We start from the raw sequence: 13,425 nt of genomic DNA on the forward strand, positions 1-13,425 counted from the left end.
TTATTTATGTTTGAAAATTAGTTGAATAATTTTTTATTCAAATAATATTGTTTTTGAATTATTCGAATAATATTGTTTAAATAAAACTGTTTTCTAATGATTCGCAACTCTATCCCCAAATAACTAAAAAGATTGGATTTACCACCTGAAATCAAATTGATCAATTGCAATACTCTAAAAAGTGGATGGTGACAAACACGAACATTTCATCCAATATTGTAAAATCAGTTATTTTTAACTAGTATTTTATTATTTTAATTATTGTAAAAATACTTTTATCGTTCCATTAATAATCTAAAATGACGAATGTGGTTTGAAAATTGTATTTAATTTTCAAGTTATAAGTGTGAATTTAGAAACATTTTGTTTAAATCAATTCAAAACATCGCTTGTCTTAGTATACTATACAGCATACATAAATTAATTTTCTCCAACATTTTATTTGATATTAATGGGTTTATTTGTTTATATATACCTATTTTCCTTAATATTTTGTCGTTAATTATTACAATTACAATTTATTAATATGTTATAACCAACTTGTTAACGATAATAATTATCATAATTATTCTAACCCTTATTTGTATATATAATAGATATATACTTATATACATAATATATCATATGTGTACGAGTATATATACAATCTATATACTCATTATCTTCATTGTTGTCATAAAGACGCGTTATTATTAATTCATATTTAAATCCCTTTACTCGGTGCTATTAAGCATTACGCAATAAACCACATAGTTACATCATTAATCATTTCAAATGAATTCTATCTGCACTTACTTAAAACCAAAAATAGATCATTACAGTCTTTGTACAAACATAATTAGAAACTACTTAATCTATTTAATATGTTCATATTTAAACTGTAATAATTTTTCTCTAAAACTAAATAGGTTAGGTCTATTTCTCATAATGTTAAACACGTTATCAAGAAAAAAAAATTATTATTATTTTCGAGTTTAGATCATCAAAATTAGCGATAAATGTTTAATCATGTAATAAATATTAGAATTTGATACTTACACGATTTTTTTAATGAAAGTGTTAGGATGCCTATATTCTACAATATACTTAAATCTACCATAATAGTATAAATAATTCGTTATATTTAATTGCATTTTAAGAATATCGCTAACTATTGTTCTAGACCCCTCGCGTATCGGTTCACGATAAAACTACTATAACTATACATAAATGCACTTTAAATGAGTCACCCTATAGTGCCTGTATACATACATAACATTACAAGTCACACAAAATAAATACAAACAATGGAAAACCAAAGTCTATGCTTACACGAAGATGAAGTGAGAGGAAGAGAAACTAAAAGAATAAGATATATAAGAAAAGTTTTTTTGTAAAACTGAACTGCAGTACAGTGTTTGTTGCGTGTAGGTTTTTTTGGGGGGACGGGGAAGATACTCAACAGTTATTCTTGTAGACGTTTTTGGAAAAAAAAAAATCGCCGCTAAAAAGTGGAAACGTCGAGACAAAAGCCGACGGACGATAAATCATGTCACCGCTTAAGTCTTCGGTTGACCGAAGATGTAGCAGTAACAGCCTGTAATAGTTCACATATTGATGAGATACGCTTCGTCCCCATGTGTTTTATAAATTGTCGTAACCAATCATACGTTCGGAGAATCGAAAACACACAACAGCAACAGACTACTGTTATATGGGGACGTAAAATACGACTACTTACAATAAGTAATTTCCACACCCTCTATATTTTATAGGCTTTCACTGTGTCGAGAAAAAATAAAAACTTCTTATTGGGTTCTATTATATTTGTAAATATTGTTTTAACTTTCAGCACTATATCTTAAGGAAAAATGGAAAAATAAGGCACGTTGTTTAATGTTTAATTTTCACCATCGATAATAATTTGGTCCTTTTGAAACATTTTTTTTTTATCTTTCGTTATTCGTTCGTAATTACTATTAATACCTAATTAACGTTTTCTTATATAATGTATTTACAGTATAATTACACTATAGTCCGTAATGTTAATTTTTCTGAGGCGTCTGTAATAATATCGACATAAAAAAAACTACGTTCCACGTTTATCGAATATTGACATATTGTACTTATATTTTAATATTGTTTTCTTCAGGATTAATATAATATTTATTATTCGTCGAATTCGAACTATTATATTATATAAGAATTATAGATTTTTTTTTCATAAAATAAAAAGCTCTGTATTTTTGTATAACTGATCGTCTTTCACAGAATTGTACACTATATCTACCGTTATTATTTTTCCTTAAAACAACAATAATACTATTATTATACTCCATATTTTATTTTGAGTTCAAAAAATAGTGTCGGTCGAGTGGATAAACCAATTCACCAAATCATTTTATGATCATGATGAATGTCATTACAATATTTACTACGCTTCACATTATGAAGTCAAATATTAATAAAATGTAAATTAAACCACAAAAATCTATTTTTATTATCATTTAATATACTCATAAATAATATAGTTATATTTTGTAATATTAACAATGGTAATATTATTATATATTATTAGTTATTACTTAATAAGTAAAAAAAAAAAAATGCAATTGATTATGATTATGAATTTATAATTTATCATTATTTATATGATTATATCTTATGTTACATTATTGTCTCATGTATGCTGAATATCCAATGTTACGGAAATATGCTAAAATATTCTATAATATGTTCCATAAACTAAAATATTCTGAAATATTCTTTGAAGTCGAAATATACACTAATATGCAAAAAAAAATTTTTTGACAGATTCTACAGATTATGAAATGCAAACATTTCTTACTCCCATCAAACAGCATACGCTTGTTAAAAATATGTTTTTGCATAAAAATCCGGACTCTAGTTATTACTTATTACATATTATTATATTAGGTAGTCATGTTTCAGTTATATGTAATTTCCATAACTTATAATTAATATTCATTTTTTCAAGAAATTCTTAAATCTTTTTAAAATAGCCAAACTTTTAATCGACCAACTTTTATAGCAATTTGAAGACCCCAATATTATGACTGTATCTTGTTTCAACAATTTTTCAACAAAACTTTTATTAATTTAATTTTGTTGAATTAATTTTTAAATGAAGAAAATTATGTATAGTTTTTTCATTTCATTTCATTTATTTAGTTTTGTTAAATTTTAATTAGTTCAAAACTGTTGTAAGAAATATATTTTTTACTTTATTAGTTGTTATTAACCTAGTTAAATGTATTCTTAATTGTTTAATTTATATATATATATATAAATATATATAAATACGCACCAACGACCAAGTTACTAGCGTTTTATAAATTTAAAGTATTACAATTGAAGTTTGTAGTTCAATGTAGGTGGAATAGCTATATAAAATAAATGGTACAAGCTAATTAATTAAAAACTGTTGTAAGAAATATATTTTTAACTTTATTAGTTATTATTAATAACTTATTAACCTAGTTAAATTAAATAAATGTATTTTTAAATTGTTTTATTTTGATATATTTAATAACCAACATATTTATCTATAGATAATATATGTTATAATACTAATTTTAGTTACACAAAAAAATGTTTAGCAGCTAATAAAATTGAAGAACAATTTATTGTACTCAAACTCAAGTTCAACATTATAAAATAGAATTTGTGTATTGAATTTCTTTAAAAATTCATTTTTTTCCTAATAAATATAATATAGAAATATAGGAAAATAAAAACTAACTTTATTATTATTCGAGATATTTAATCTCGTAAATATAAATAGTCAATGGGAGTTAGAATGAAAAAAAGAAAAATTTAAATTTTTGTCTCATAAAATTACGGGTTCGTAAGTATAAATTACTTAATTATATAACGCAGAACTTAAATTTCCCAAATATTTGAAATTTCATGGCACATACTACATAACTTATTTATTTATATTTTATTATTTAAAAAGTTAAGCAATCGGTATGCATTAAGTAACAATATGAAAAAAAGATAAGAAAGATACATGATTACATTATATTTTACATAGTATAAAGAAGCTATTTAGCATATTATCAACTCTCAAGTGGCTTATTTGTTGTTACAAATTATATTTTAGTAATAAAAGTATATCAATGTTGGTGATTTGTAATAAAATCATTTGATGAGTTGAAAGAACTATTAATATAATAAAATTTATGAAAAGCCTTACTCAAAGTAACAAAACACATTGGGAAAACAAAAATAAAAAGTTCAAAACTCCGTAGTAAGAACAGTAATACTAAACAAAGAACGTGAAAAAAGACACTTATAATGTACATCATCGCCATCACCTGTTATATATTTTCCTTGATATCTTAGCTTTTGTTCAAATATTTCAATCTCGATCTTAAAATATAATGGAGATATTATAAGACTATTTATAAAAACATATTTTCTTCTCAATAAAATAAATATTATTAAGGCCAAAAAGCATGGAATTAATAAAGCATACTGTAAGTAATTTTTAAATTTCGATGTCAAGGTGATGATACAGTTAAGCTGAGTTTATGACTAGGATCAAATTAAAATATTTATATTTTTATTATACACATTTGACATCACGGAAGTAGAAAAATATGCTCTTGTCATATTTTTATTATAGAATATACATTATTTATATTTAGTATTTATCTTTAAAAATTGCTGAATATTATACATAGTATACAATTTGTAATAAATTTAATTTAAATATATCAATGTATTTATGAGATTTTATTATTATTTAAAATATTATATTATATTGTCCAATGAATGTATTTTAATCCTGAATTAGGATAAATGTTTGGTTGAAAAATGATCAAATATGTCTTTATTGAACTTAGTATACGGAACAATTCATTTAATTTTAGTAATAAATAAATTGTTTCCATTGATTGTTTTAAAATTGGAAATAAACATTTGATATAATTTTTTTTTTTCTAGAAACAGTTCTTTGCCTATTGAGATATTGGATTATCAAAACGATGGCGCATTTGATATCACAATATCGACGTTGTTCTCCGAATCCGAATTACCATCGCGAACAACATTTTTTTGCGAACTCATCATACCGAGTACTCCATACAATATCACAAAACGATTTGTTTATTACCCTGGTAAGATATATATTAATAGATACACAATTAAATTGTAATATTTTTATGCAAATATAACAATTTTATACTGAAAACATTTTATTCGCGTAGTTGATTAGTGTGTGTTAAATACCACTTACGAGTGTCTACCAGTATAATTTATACTTGTACCTATATATAATTTATAAAACAATTATTTTAATTAATACAATAATTAATTTTTATTATTTTTTTTAACCACCGTTAGTGATTAAAAATAAAATAATGTTATATGTAATGAACGCATATACTTTTATGGGAAAAGTTTTAAAAAATATGTTTAACCAATTTGATTTCAATATCCAATAGGTACTCATTACTCATGTATTCATTTGATCAAGCTAAAGTTAAAATTGTAATATCTTAATTGAAGTAGCCGACTCTAAAATAGTATATTTAAAAAAATATACAGAATAGATGATATTTTCTTGGATTTGTTTTAAAATCCCATTAAAACCCAAATAAACAATAATTATGTCAGCTCCAAGATAGTACAGTATAATTGTTTTACTTTTTGATTTGATTTTTAAGATATGTTATATCCAAAGACAACTTTATTCGCTATAGTCTATTCTACCTTTTACTGTACAACTTTTGATATTAAAAACTTCCAAGACAAACATATCGATTTTTGTGTATTTTGTTGAATTAACTAATGTTTAATTAAAAATTGAATATGAATTTTCAAAGTTTATTTTGTGAAAATAATGATTTATTTTTTTTCAATGATTCACGAACGAATCTCTTGCGATTTGTGAATTAAATTTAATATTTTCATCAAATGAAAAATATTGACTTTAGTGTTTATAATTGAATAGCTATATTATATAAATATACCTTTGTATATTGACATATTGTTTATTACGTAGTATAGACAATCGTAAAAAATATTCCAGTAATAATATCATAAGTATGTATTACTCGCGAGTAAATAAAAATCTTCAAAAATTATTATTTTTATTTGTCTTTCGTCCCGTTGTGGTTGTTTTCTTTTATTATATTCTATACAAATATATTAGTATGTAGTAGGTAAGTATCATGTTGTGTAATAGCTAATAGGAATGTTACGTAAATACAGGACTACTCGAATGAGTCGAATGACAACAACATCGATGTTAAAAAATAACATATAATACACGGTTCGCCGGAAACAAATAATAGTGAATTAATCTTATTCGCATTATTTAAATGTAGATTCACGGATAGGCGATCCTCAGATTTGTATTTACCAAACAATGTGCACGTGCACGTATACTTCGCACACGCATTCACGCACACTCGCTTGTGCAAGATGAAAGCGTTATTTAGAGTCACAAACTATTCAATCAATTTCGGAATCCAAAATAGTATTCAACCTAGGACGTTCCCAATTTGTATAATATATATTATACACAGGTCCCGTACAATAGAAATAATTGTGTAAACAAGTAGTTTGTTTAATCGTTTTAATTGTTTTGCGCTCTCGAGACGGAATTTTGTAATTATTAAGGACAACTTTAAATTCGCGATCTCAAGAAATCTTGTCTAAAAAACGGCCTGCTGAAATTTCGCAACCGAAACGCTGTGACAGTATTCCGCACGTACGGTGTGCACAAAGGCAAAAGTGAATAATATAATAATAATAATATACCAAAGTATCATACCTCTAGTATATAATAATATACTAAAGTACCCTACCTCTAGTATATAATATTATACAATATACACGCATATTATTATCATATTAAACATGTATCGTACACGCTTATACGACAAAAATATATCGTAAAATATTCCGAGTGTTTTCCGTATATATACGACGTAATCTTCGTTAGTGTACTTATATAGGTACGAGTATATTATGTATATACACTTGCGAATCATAGGTTTCTCTCTCTCCCTCTCACTCTGTGACACTATGTATATATTTATGTATAAAAATTGTAAACTAAAGTATACTCGCGTGTGTATACCTACGAAATATCTACGCTCACTTTCGTAAAAACAGACATTATAGCGATATCAGCCACCAAAGTATCAAGTATGCAGTTTATCCCTATTTTTATTTATTTTTTTTTTTATCTAGGTCAGTGATCGTAGTGACACGTGGTTAATACATCTAACACACACACACACACACACACACACACATTTAGGTACTGTAAAGTTATAACCGTCCCCCAGAGACGACTACGGTGGCGCGGTCCGTCGCTGCGGCGGTGGAGATGATGGCCCGGTGTAAATGGTTTGCAAACAATTTCGCCGGTATGACGTGTTTAATCTTCGTACGTTTCGTTCACCCGCGTCCGTGAAATAAGATCCAAACGTCGAGACTTTATGGAGTTGGGCATTTCCCGGTCATATACGGTCCGTTCGCGCTTGAATGGCTGGGGAGGGGGAGATGGACCGGAAGAGGATATTGCTTTCGCGACTCTCGCGGGAACGTCGAAACGTATTAGGCGCGCGCGACTAATTCTTTTTCGTTTCTGAAAACGAAAGAGAAGAGATGAAAGCACATAAGAGACAAAGTGAGAGAGCGAAGGAGAGAAAACAAAAATGAAAACAAACATCGTAGAATCGCTTTTCCTGCAGTATACGACGGAGACACTTGCATAAATCCCTATATAACAATAATAATGATAATCCTCATATTATGTGCGGCGTAATACCAACGTATACCTCCTCGTCTATAGTACGACCTGGGATACACTGCGATGGGACTATATTATTATCTATACATCGGTGCTTTACTATTACCCCCTCCACCCGTAACTGAAAATTTAAATTGCATATTACAATGATGTTATATTATGTCATATTAATATTTGTTTCACGACTAAAATATTATGGGGACAGACCACAGATTTAGATTTACGTAAATTGAGCGGTGTGGCATACGAAATTAATACACAAAGTATATTTATATAAAGTAACACCTGGCGATCCATTTAACATAAGACACTCATTATTTCAGAAAATACTAACGGTTTTAAAAACATATTCTTACAGAATTTTAAGTGGTTAAAAATAACATTTTTAAAAATAAAAATATTTTTTTTTATCGTTATCATTTTTATAATTGTCTAGGTACTTTTATAATAACAACATGTATTCATAATTCCTCATACCAAAGCATAATATTTTTCGTATACGTATTTCGATAAATAAAAATCAAATTTTGGACGTGTATAGATTGTGATTTATAAAATATATATAAGTAATTTAAGTTTAGATATAAGTGGAACAGAGATACCCCGCAAAATGGTAGTCCATTTCACCACTCATCTAAACTTTAAAAACTTACAAGTTACAATTAATAAACTACTTGCCGGGGATTACAAAATTTAGCAATACAAATTGTGCCGCAATAAAATAAAACAATTTTTTGCTCGTAGCTCGAAATTAATTCGGGGGAGGGGACCTCAACCACTCCCTGTATATGTCGTGCCTGTACGTAATGACTTAACATGATGTAAAAAAATATTTCCAAAACGTGTATGTTTTTCTAAAATAAAGAGCATCTTATATACTTATGTTAAATGGATTCCCGTAAAAATATGGAAAAAATTCACCGGTAATATACTCTAGAAAACTATGTTACGAATCATGAAGAAATATTATAATATAACTACGTCTTACTTTTATTTTTAAAATATAAAATCAATAAATTTAATAATTAAAAAAATGAAGAAACCATTTTTTGTATCAAAGTCCAAAGGTTTGATATAATGAGAAAAATCAAAAGTTACAAAAATTTAATTAATAAAAAGTTATGTTTCAAGAAAATTAGAACAATGTTCGTTCATATTAAAATAATAGCGAACATGGGTTTTTTCCAAAATTCAATTCTATAATATTGAAAATTTACATTTTATGTAAAAAAATAAGGATTACAATTAAATTACTATTTTTCTCAAAATATTTTTTCTAAATAATTAAGCTACCTAATCATTATATTTATTATGCACCATAATCAGCATCTTGTTAATTTAAGAAAGTTCAGTCGTTGTTCAAATATATTTCTGTTTTAACAGTCAACGACGAACAATTTATTATTGTAATTTTTAAAATTAAAAAGCTAATTTTATCTAATAAATAATGTAAGACTCCGATAATCAAGATAAACTGGAATCTCAAATTTTAAAAGTTTTTAGGAAAGAAATGTAAAAATATTAGATATATAGTAATAGATAGTTTTGGTCGATTCGATATATAGTTTCTTATACAATACTCAACAGTCATAACATTTTTATTTTATACATATTCTAATTTCCTATGAAGCATTTATTTTTGTATGACATAAATACACTTTTCCAGTTCATATAATTTAGAATTATAATTTATATCACTAATAATCTTTTTTTACACATACTACAATATAATAATATATCTACGTATAATTAAGCTATTCATTTGTAAAATTAAAAAGAAAATAAGTTAGCTGATAACCGCTCTACTACACAGTAAGTATCGAGTGTACCTTGTCATTAAGTAGGTCACTATTATGAATGTGTTAAATTTTTAATAAAAAAAAACAATTTTGAGCGATGATTATTAATCAGTCAGCTTATAGTATAACTAAATATCCAAGCGTATTTTTTTATGTATTTATATCGTTAATGTAGTAATTTATTTTACTATCAGTTATATCTTATATTAGCCGTAGATTGAATTTATTTTATTCGAAATATTATATTTATTATAGGTATTATTAATTATTAAAATTGAACATAATAATATATATAATATTTTTAAATAATATAACATCGTCATTCGTTACAAAATTTTGAGTCAATACCAAGTTTTTTAAAACGGTGTGAACTGTGAATAGGTTTGTGGTGGTATAAACTATAAATAATCAATAGATTAAAATTAATATAAATACTTTTAAAAATGTATTAAAATTATTTGTAAATAATAATATAGGCGTTCGCGGAAAGTTTCAAGTCCCTACAAAATACAAATATAATTGTTTAAATTAAGTACAAGAAAATAACAAAGATTGTTGTTTTTCGATTAAATATCCAATTTTGTCAAATTTGAACCTGAAGTGTCAATAAACAAAACTGTGCATTTGTATTTTTTAGATTATAGATGTCTGCAAAAATTAATTACGAGATACCTTCAGTTAAATTGTCAAGCCTAAGTGTTGATATTTGCATTTCATAAATTTTTATTACAGAACAATACGTCTTTAACAAAAAAAACATATTCAATTTGATCAAAAATAAGTTTACATAAAAATTACGTTTTCCTTAATTTTAAAATCTGAGCGGAGCAATGAAGATATTGATTTTATCATGATGTGTTTTTTTGTTTTTCCAATTATTTTGAATACACAAATACACACAAAAAAAAAAAATAAATAAAAAAAAACTCTTTATTGTAAAATCAAGACTTTATCTTTCCGCTCAGTCTAAATATTTTACGTAAATAGTGATATAAGTTATAATAACATATGGTTATTATAACAAAGATATTATAGCAAACAATTTTTTATTTATTCAACCGATATACTCGTATATAATATATTATGTATGTACATAGGTTGAATAAAAATCCCATAGTTTATTGAATATATTATAATAGTAAATATATATTATATATTATATACTACTATATATAATGTATAAATTACGAGAGTTGTACTAGTGAAGTTAATTCTGTTTGATGTATTTTTACCATTAATTTTTTATATTGTATTCTTTATAAAATAAGAAAATTGACTTTTAAATTTAAAAGATCGGTTCAATTTATAACATTTTATAATGACGTATTTTACTTAAGTTTATAATAAATGTATTCTATTTTCATGAATAGGTATTGGCATAAAGTAGCATGTTTGATCCCTGTGTTACGGTAAAAGTGCAAATACCGGAAAATCCTAGGTTTTACCGATCGATATCAGTAAAACTTAGGATACACATTTGGTCAAACACTCAAATCCCGAATGATTTCTGTAGTTCGAACTTTTAAAAACAAAATTTGGTTTATCTTAATTAAAAAAAAGGTTCGAAATTTTTTACCAATTATGTGTTATTTATAACATTATTTAACTATACTAAGTACTTTGTTAGCTACTCCCTACTAGTAAATTAGATAGGCATACATTTATATTATTATTAATCATTACCTATATATTGTATTTTACTTGTGAATTTATTGTTTTATCATAATAATATTCATAATAATATTGCGGTCGACTTTTAGAAATCATGATACTGAAAGACCTTGACACGGGTATATACTTATACAATCAATAAATTAGCCAAAAATGTAATCACCTATGTGATAAAAGTTATTCCCACTAAACAATGTGTTGTACATACAATTTAGTTTACGTTACAGAACAGGTTCATAAGACAGATAATAAATTGAAATCCAGACCTACCGAAAATCATTTTACGAGCAGTATTCGTTTTACAATAAATTGTCACGAATAGTATGTCGCTTATAATACGGTTTTACAAACTTTTAAATGGTGTTGTCGCATCAAAAATGATAAAAACTCTTTATACATAACTAATAAAAAATATGTTATTGAAGATTTTTATCGCCTGAGTACAAAAACAGTAACACTTTCTCAACTTTTCACTCGAATCAATTTATTTTATGCGAAGAAAATTGTTTAGAATCGGCAATAATTCCAGGTAATATAATTTATATTCGTCAAGCAGTATCAGAACTGTCTTTGACTGGTGGACAAGGGGTGATAAGATGCAATTGCTTAAAAAAAAATGTATAACTGATAGATGTAAATGCCGATCAAAAAATATATTGTGTAACTCAAGAAGCCACAGTAACCAAGCCTGCACAAATAAATAAATTATGAATGTAATAATTATTGTAATATTTAATAATAAATTTGTTCTAAATTCGAATGTATTTGGTATTATATATATACAAGTAAAATACAATATATAATAATTAATAATAATATAAATGTGTACTTATTTAATATACTAGTAGGAAGTAGCTAATAAAGTACTTGGCATAGTTAAACAATAATTACTATTATTAATAACAAATAATTGGTGCAAAATTTCGGACTTTAATCAACGCTATTTATTTATCTTAAGATTAACCAAAAATCTTGTGATAGTTGCTTGTAAAAGTCTGAACTGCAGAAATCATTCGGGGTTTGGCCAAACTATTTTGTGTATCCCATAGATTTTACCGGTATTCGTACTTTTACCGTAACACCTGTAGATATAAAAAATGATCATTATTGCTATAAATATTTTATGATTATTATTATTGTTCTGATAGTGATGAGCATTGATAAGTTAATTTTGTATTCAAACTATTCAGGACATTTTATAGACTTTGTAGACCACAGTCCCTTTCTCTCATCCGCCAGCGAGGACAACCCGTCAGATCCGGCGATGTTATCGTTGCTTTTGTTTTTCTATACCCGAGAACATATTATTATTATAATCATACCGTCGTTTCCTATAATTAAATAAACAGTAGCCTAGAGTACTTTTACAGTAATGCAATACGGTGTCCATTAGTATATTATTGATTATAAAAATACTATTAATAATCGTAATACAGCACTCGTGTTTACTTTTTGCCACTATTGTAGACCTTGATGACTGACGACTGACATCACGAGGGGGATTTTAGTATTGTGATATCTTCTCGACACTTGTCACCGGGCACGCGGGTTGGAACGCCGTCTGGTTTTAAAAACGGTAACGATTTTTATAAACGATGTTCGACGGGTCCACCGTGAACCCTGACAGGCGGTGTGCGCGCACATGTGTGTGTGTGTGTGTGTGTGTGTGTGTGTGTGTGTGTGTGTGTGTGTGTGTGTGTGTGTGTGTATGTGTTTCAGACACAAATTTAGATTACGGCTGAAAGATCTGTTCAAGACAGAGATTTTTCTTCTGCGTTTTACTTTATAAGAAAACCAATAATAACTAAATAATTATTAAAAATAGCTGCTCGGACATTAATTAATTATTATGTTATATAATTAACTTAAAAGAGAAGAGTTATTACTATTATTTACTAACGAAATATAATGAAAATTTATGATCTCACAGTTGTTTGTGAAATATAAGATAACGTCACTTAAAAATGTAAATACTCGTGTAGATTAAATATTATAAAATACATAACATATTTTATTATAATTACACCATCCCCCACGGTCGGCATAACACCTTCCAATTAAAGTTGCACCATTTTAAGGCACTAGTGCGTTGCACAATTAGTTTCCTCACAAAACGTATACAGTATACACTATACATTATATAGATAATAATATAATTTCGCTAGTCTTCTACAGACAAAAATA

General features: G+C 26.4%; 1 protein-coding gene across 2 annotated transcripts in view; it reads left to right on the plus strand.

The window, feature by feature from the left end:
* Positions 1-13,425, plus strand: part of LOC113558489 — a 51,036-nt gene that overhangs the window by 16,137 nt on the left and 21,474 nt on the right. The window contains exon 4 of one of the 2 annotated variants that reach the window (XM_026963955.1): positions 4,957-5,123. In XM_026963955.1, the coding sequence (XP_026819756.1) occupies positions 4,957-5,123 (167 nt within the window). Of the gene's footprint in view, positions 1-4,950; positions 5,124-13,425 lie in introns of both variants that reach the window. The other variant, XM_026963954.1, reaches the window with a different exon arrangement.

This window comes from Rhopalosiphum maidis, chromosome 3 (genome assembly GCF_003676215.2).
Source record: "Rhopalosiphum maidis isolate BTI-1 chromosome 3, ASM367621v3, whole genome shotgun sequence".
NCBI lineage: Eukaryota > Metazoa > Arthropoda > Insecta > Hemiptera > Aphididae > Rhopalosiphum > Rhopalosiphum maidis.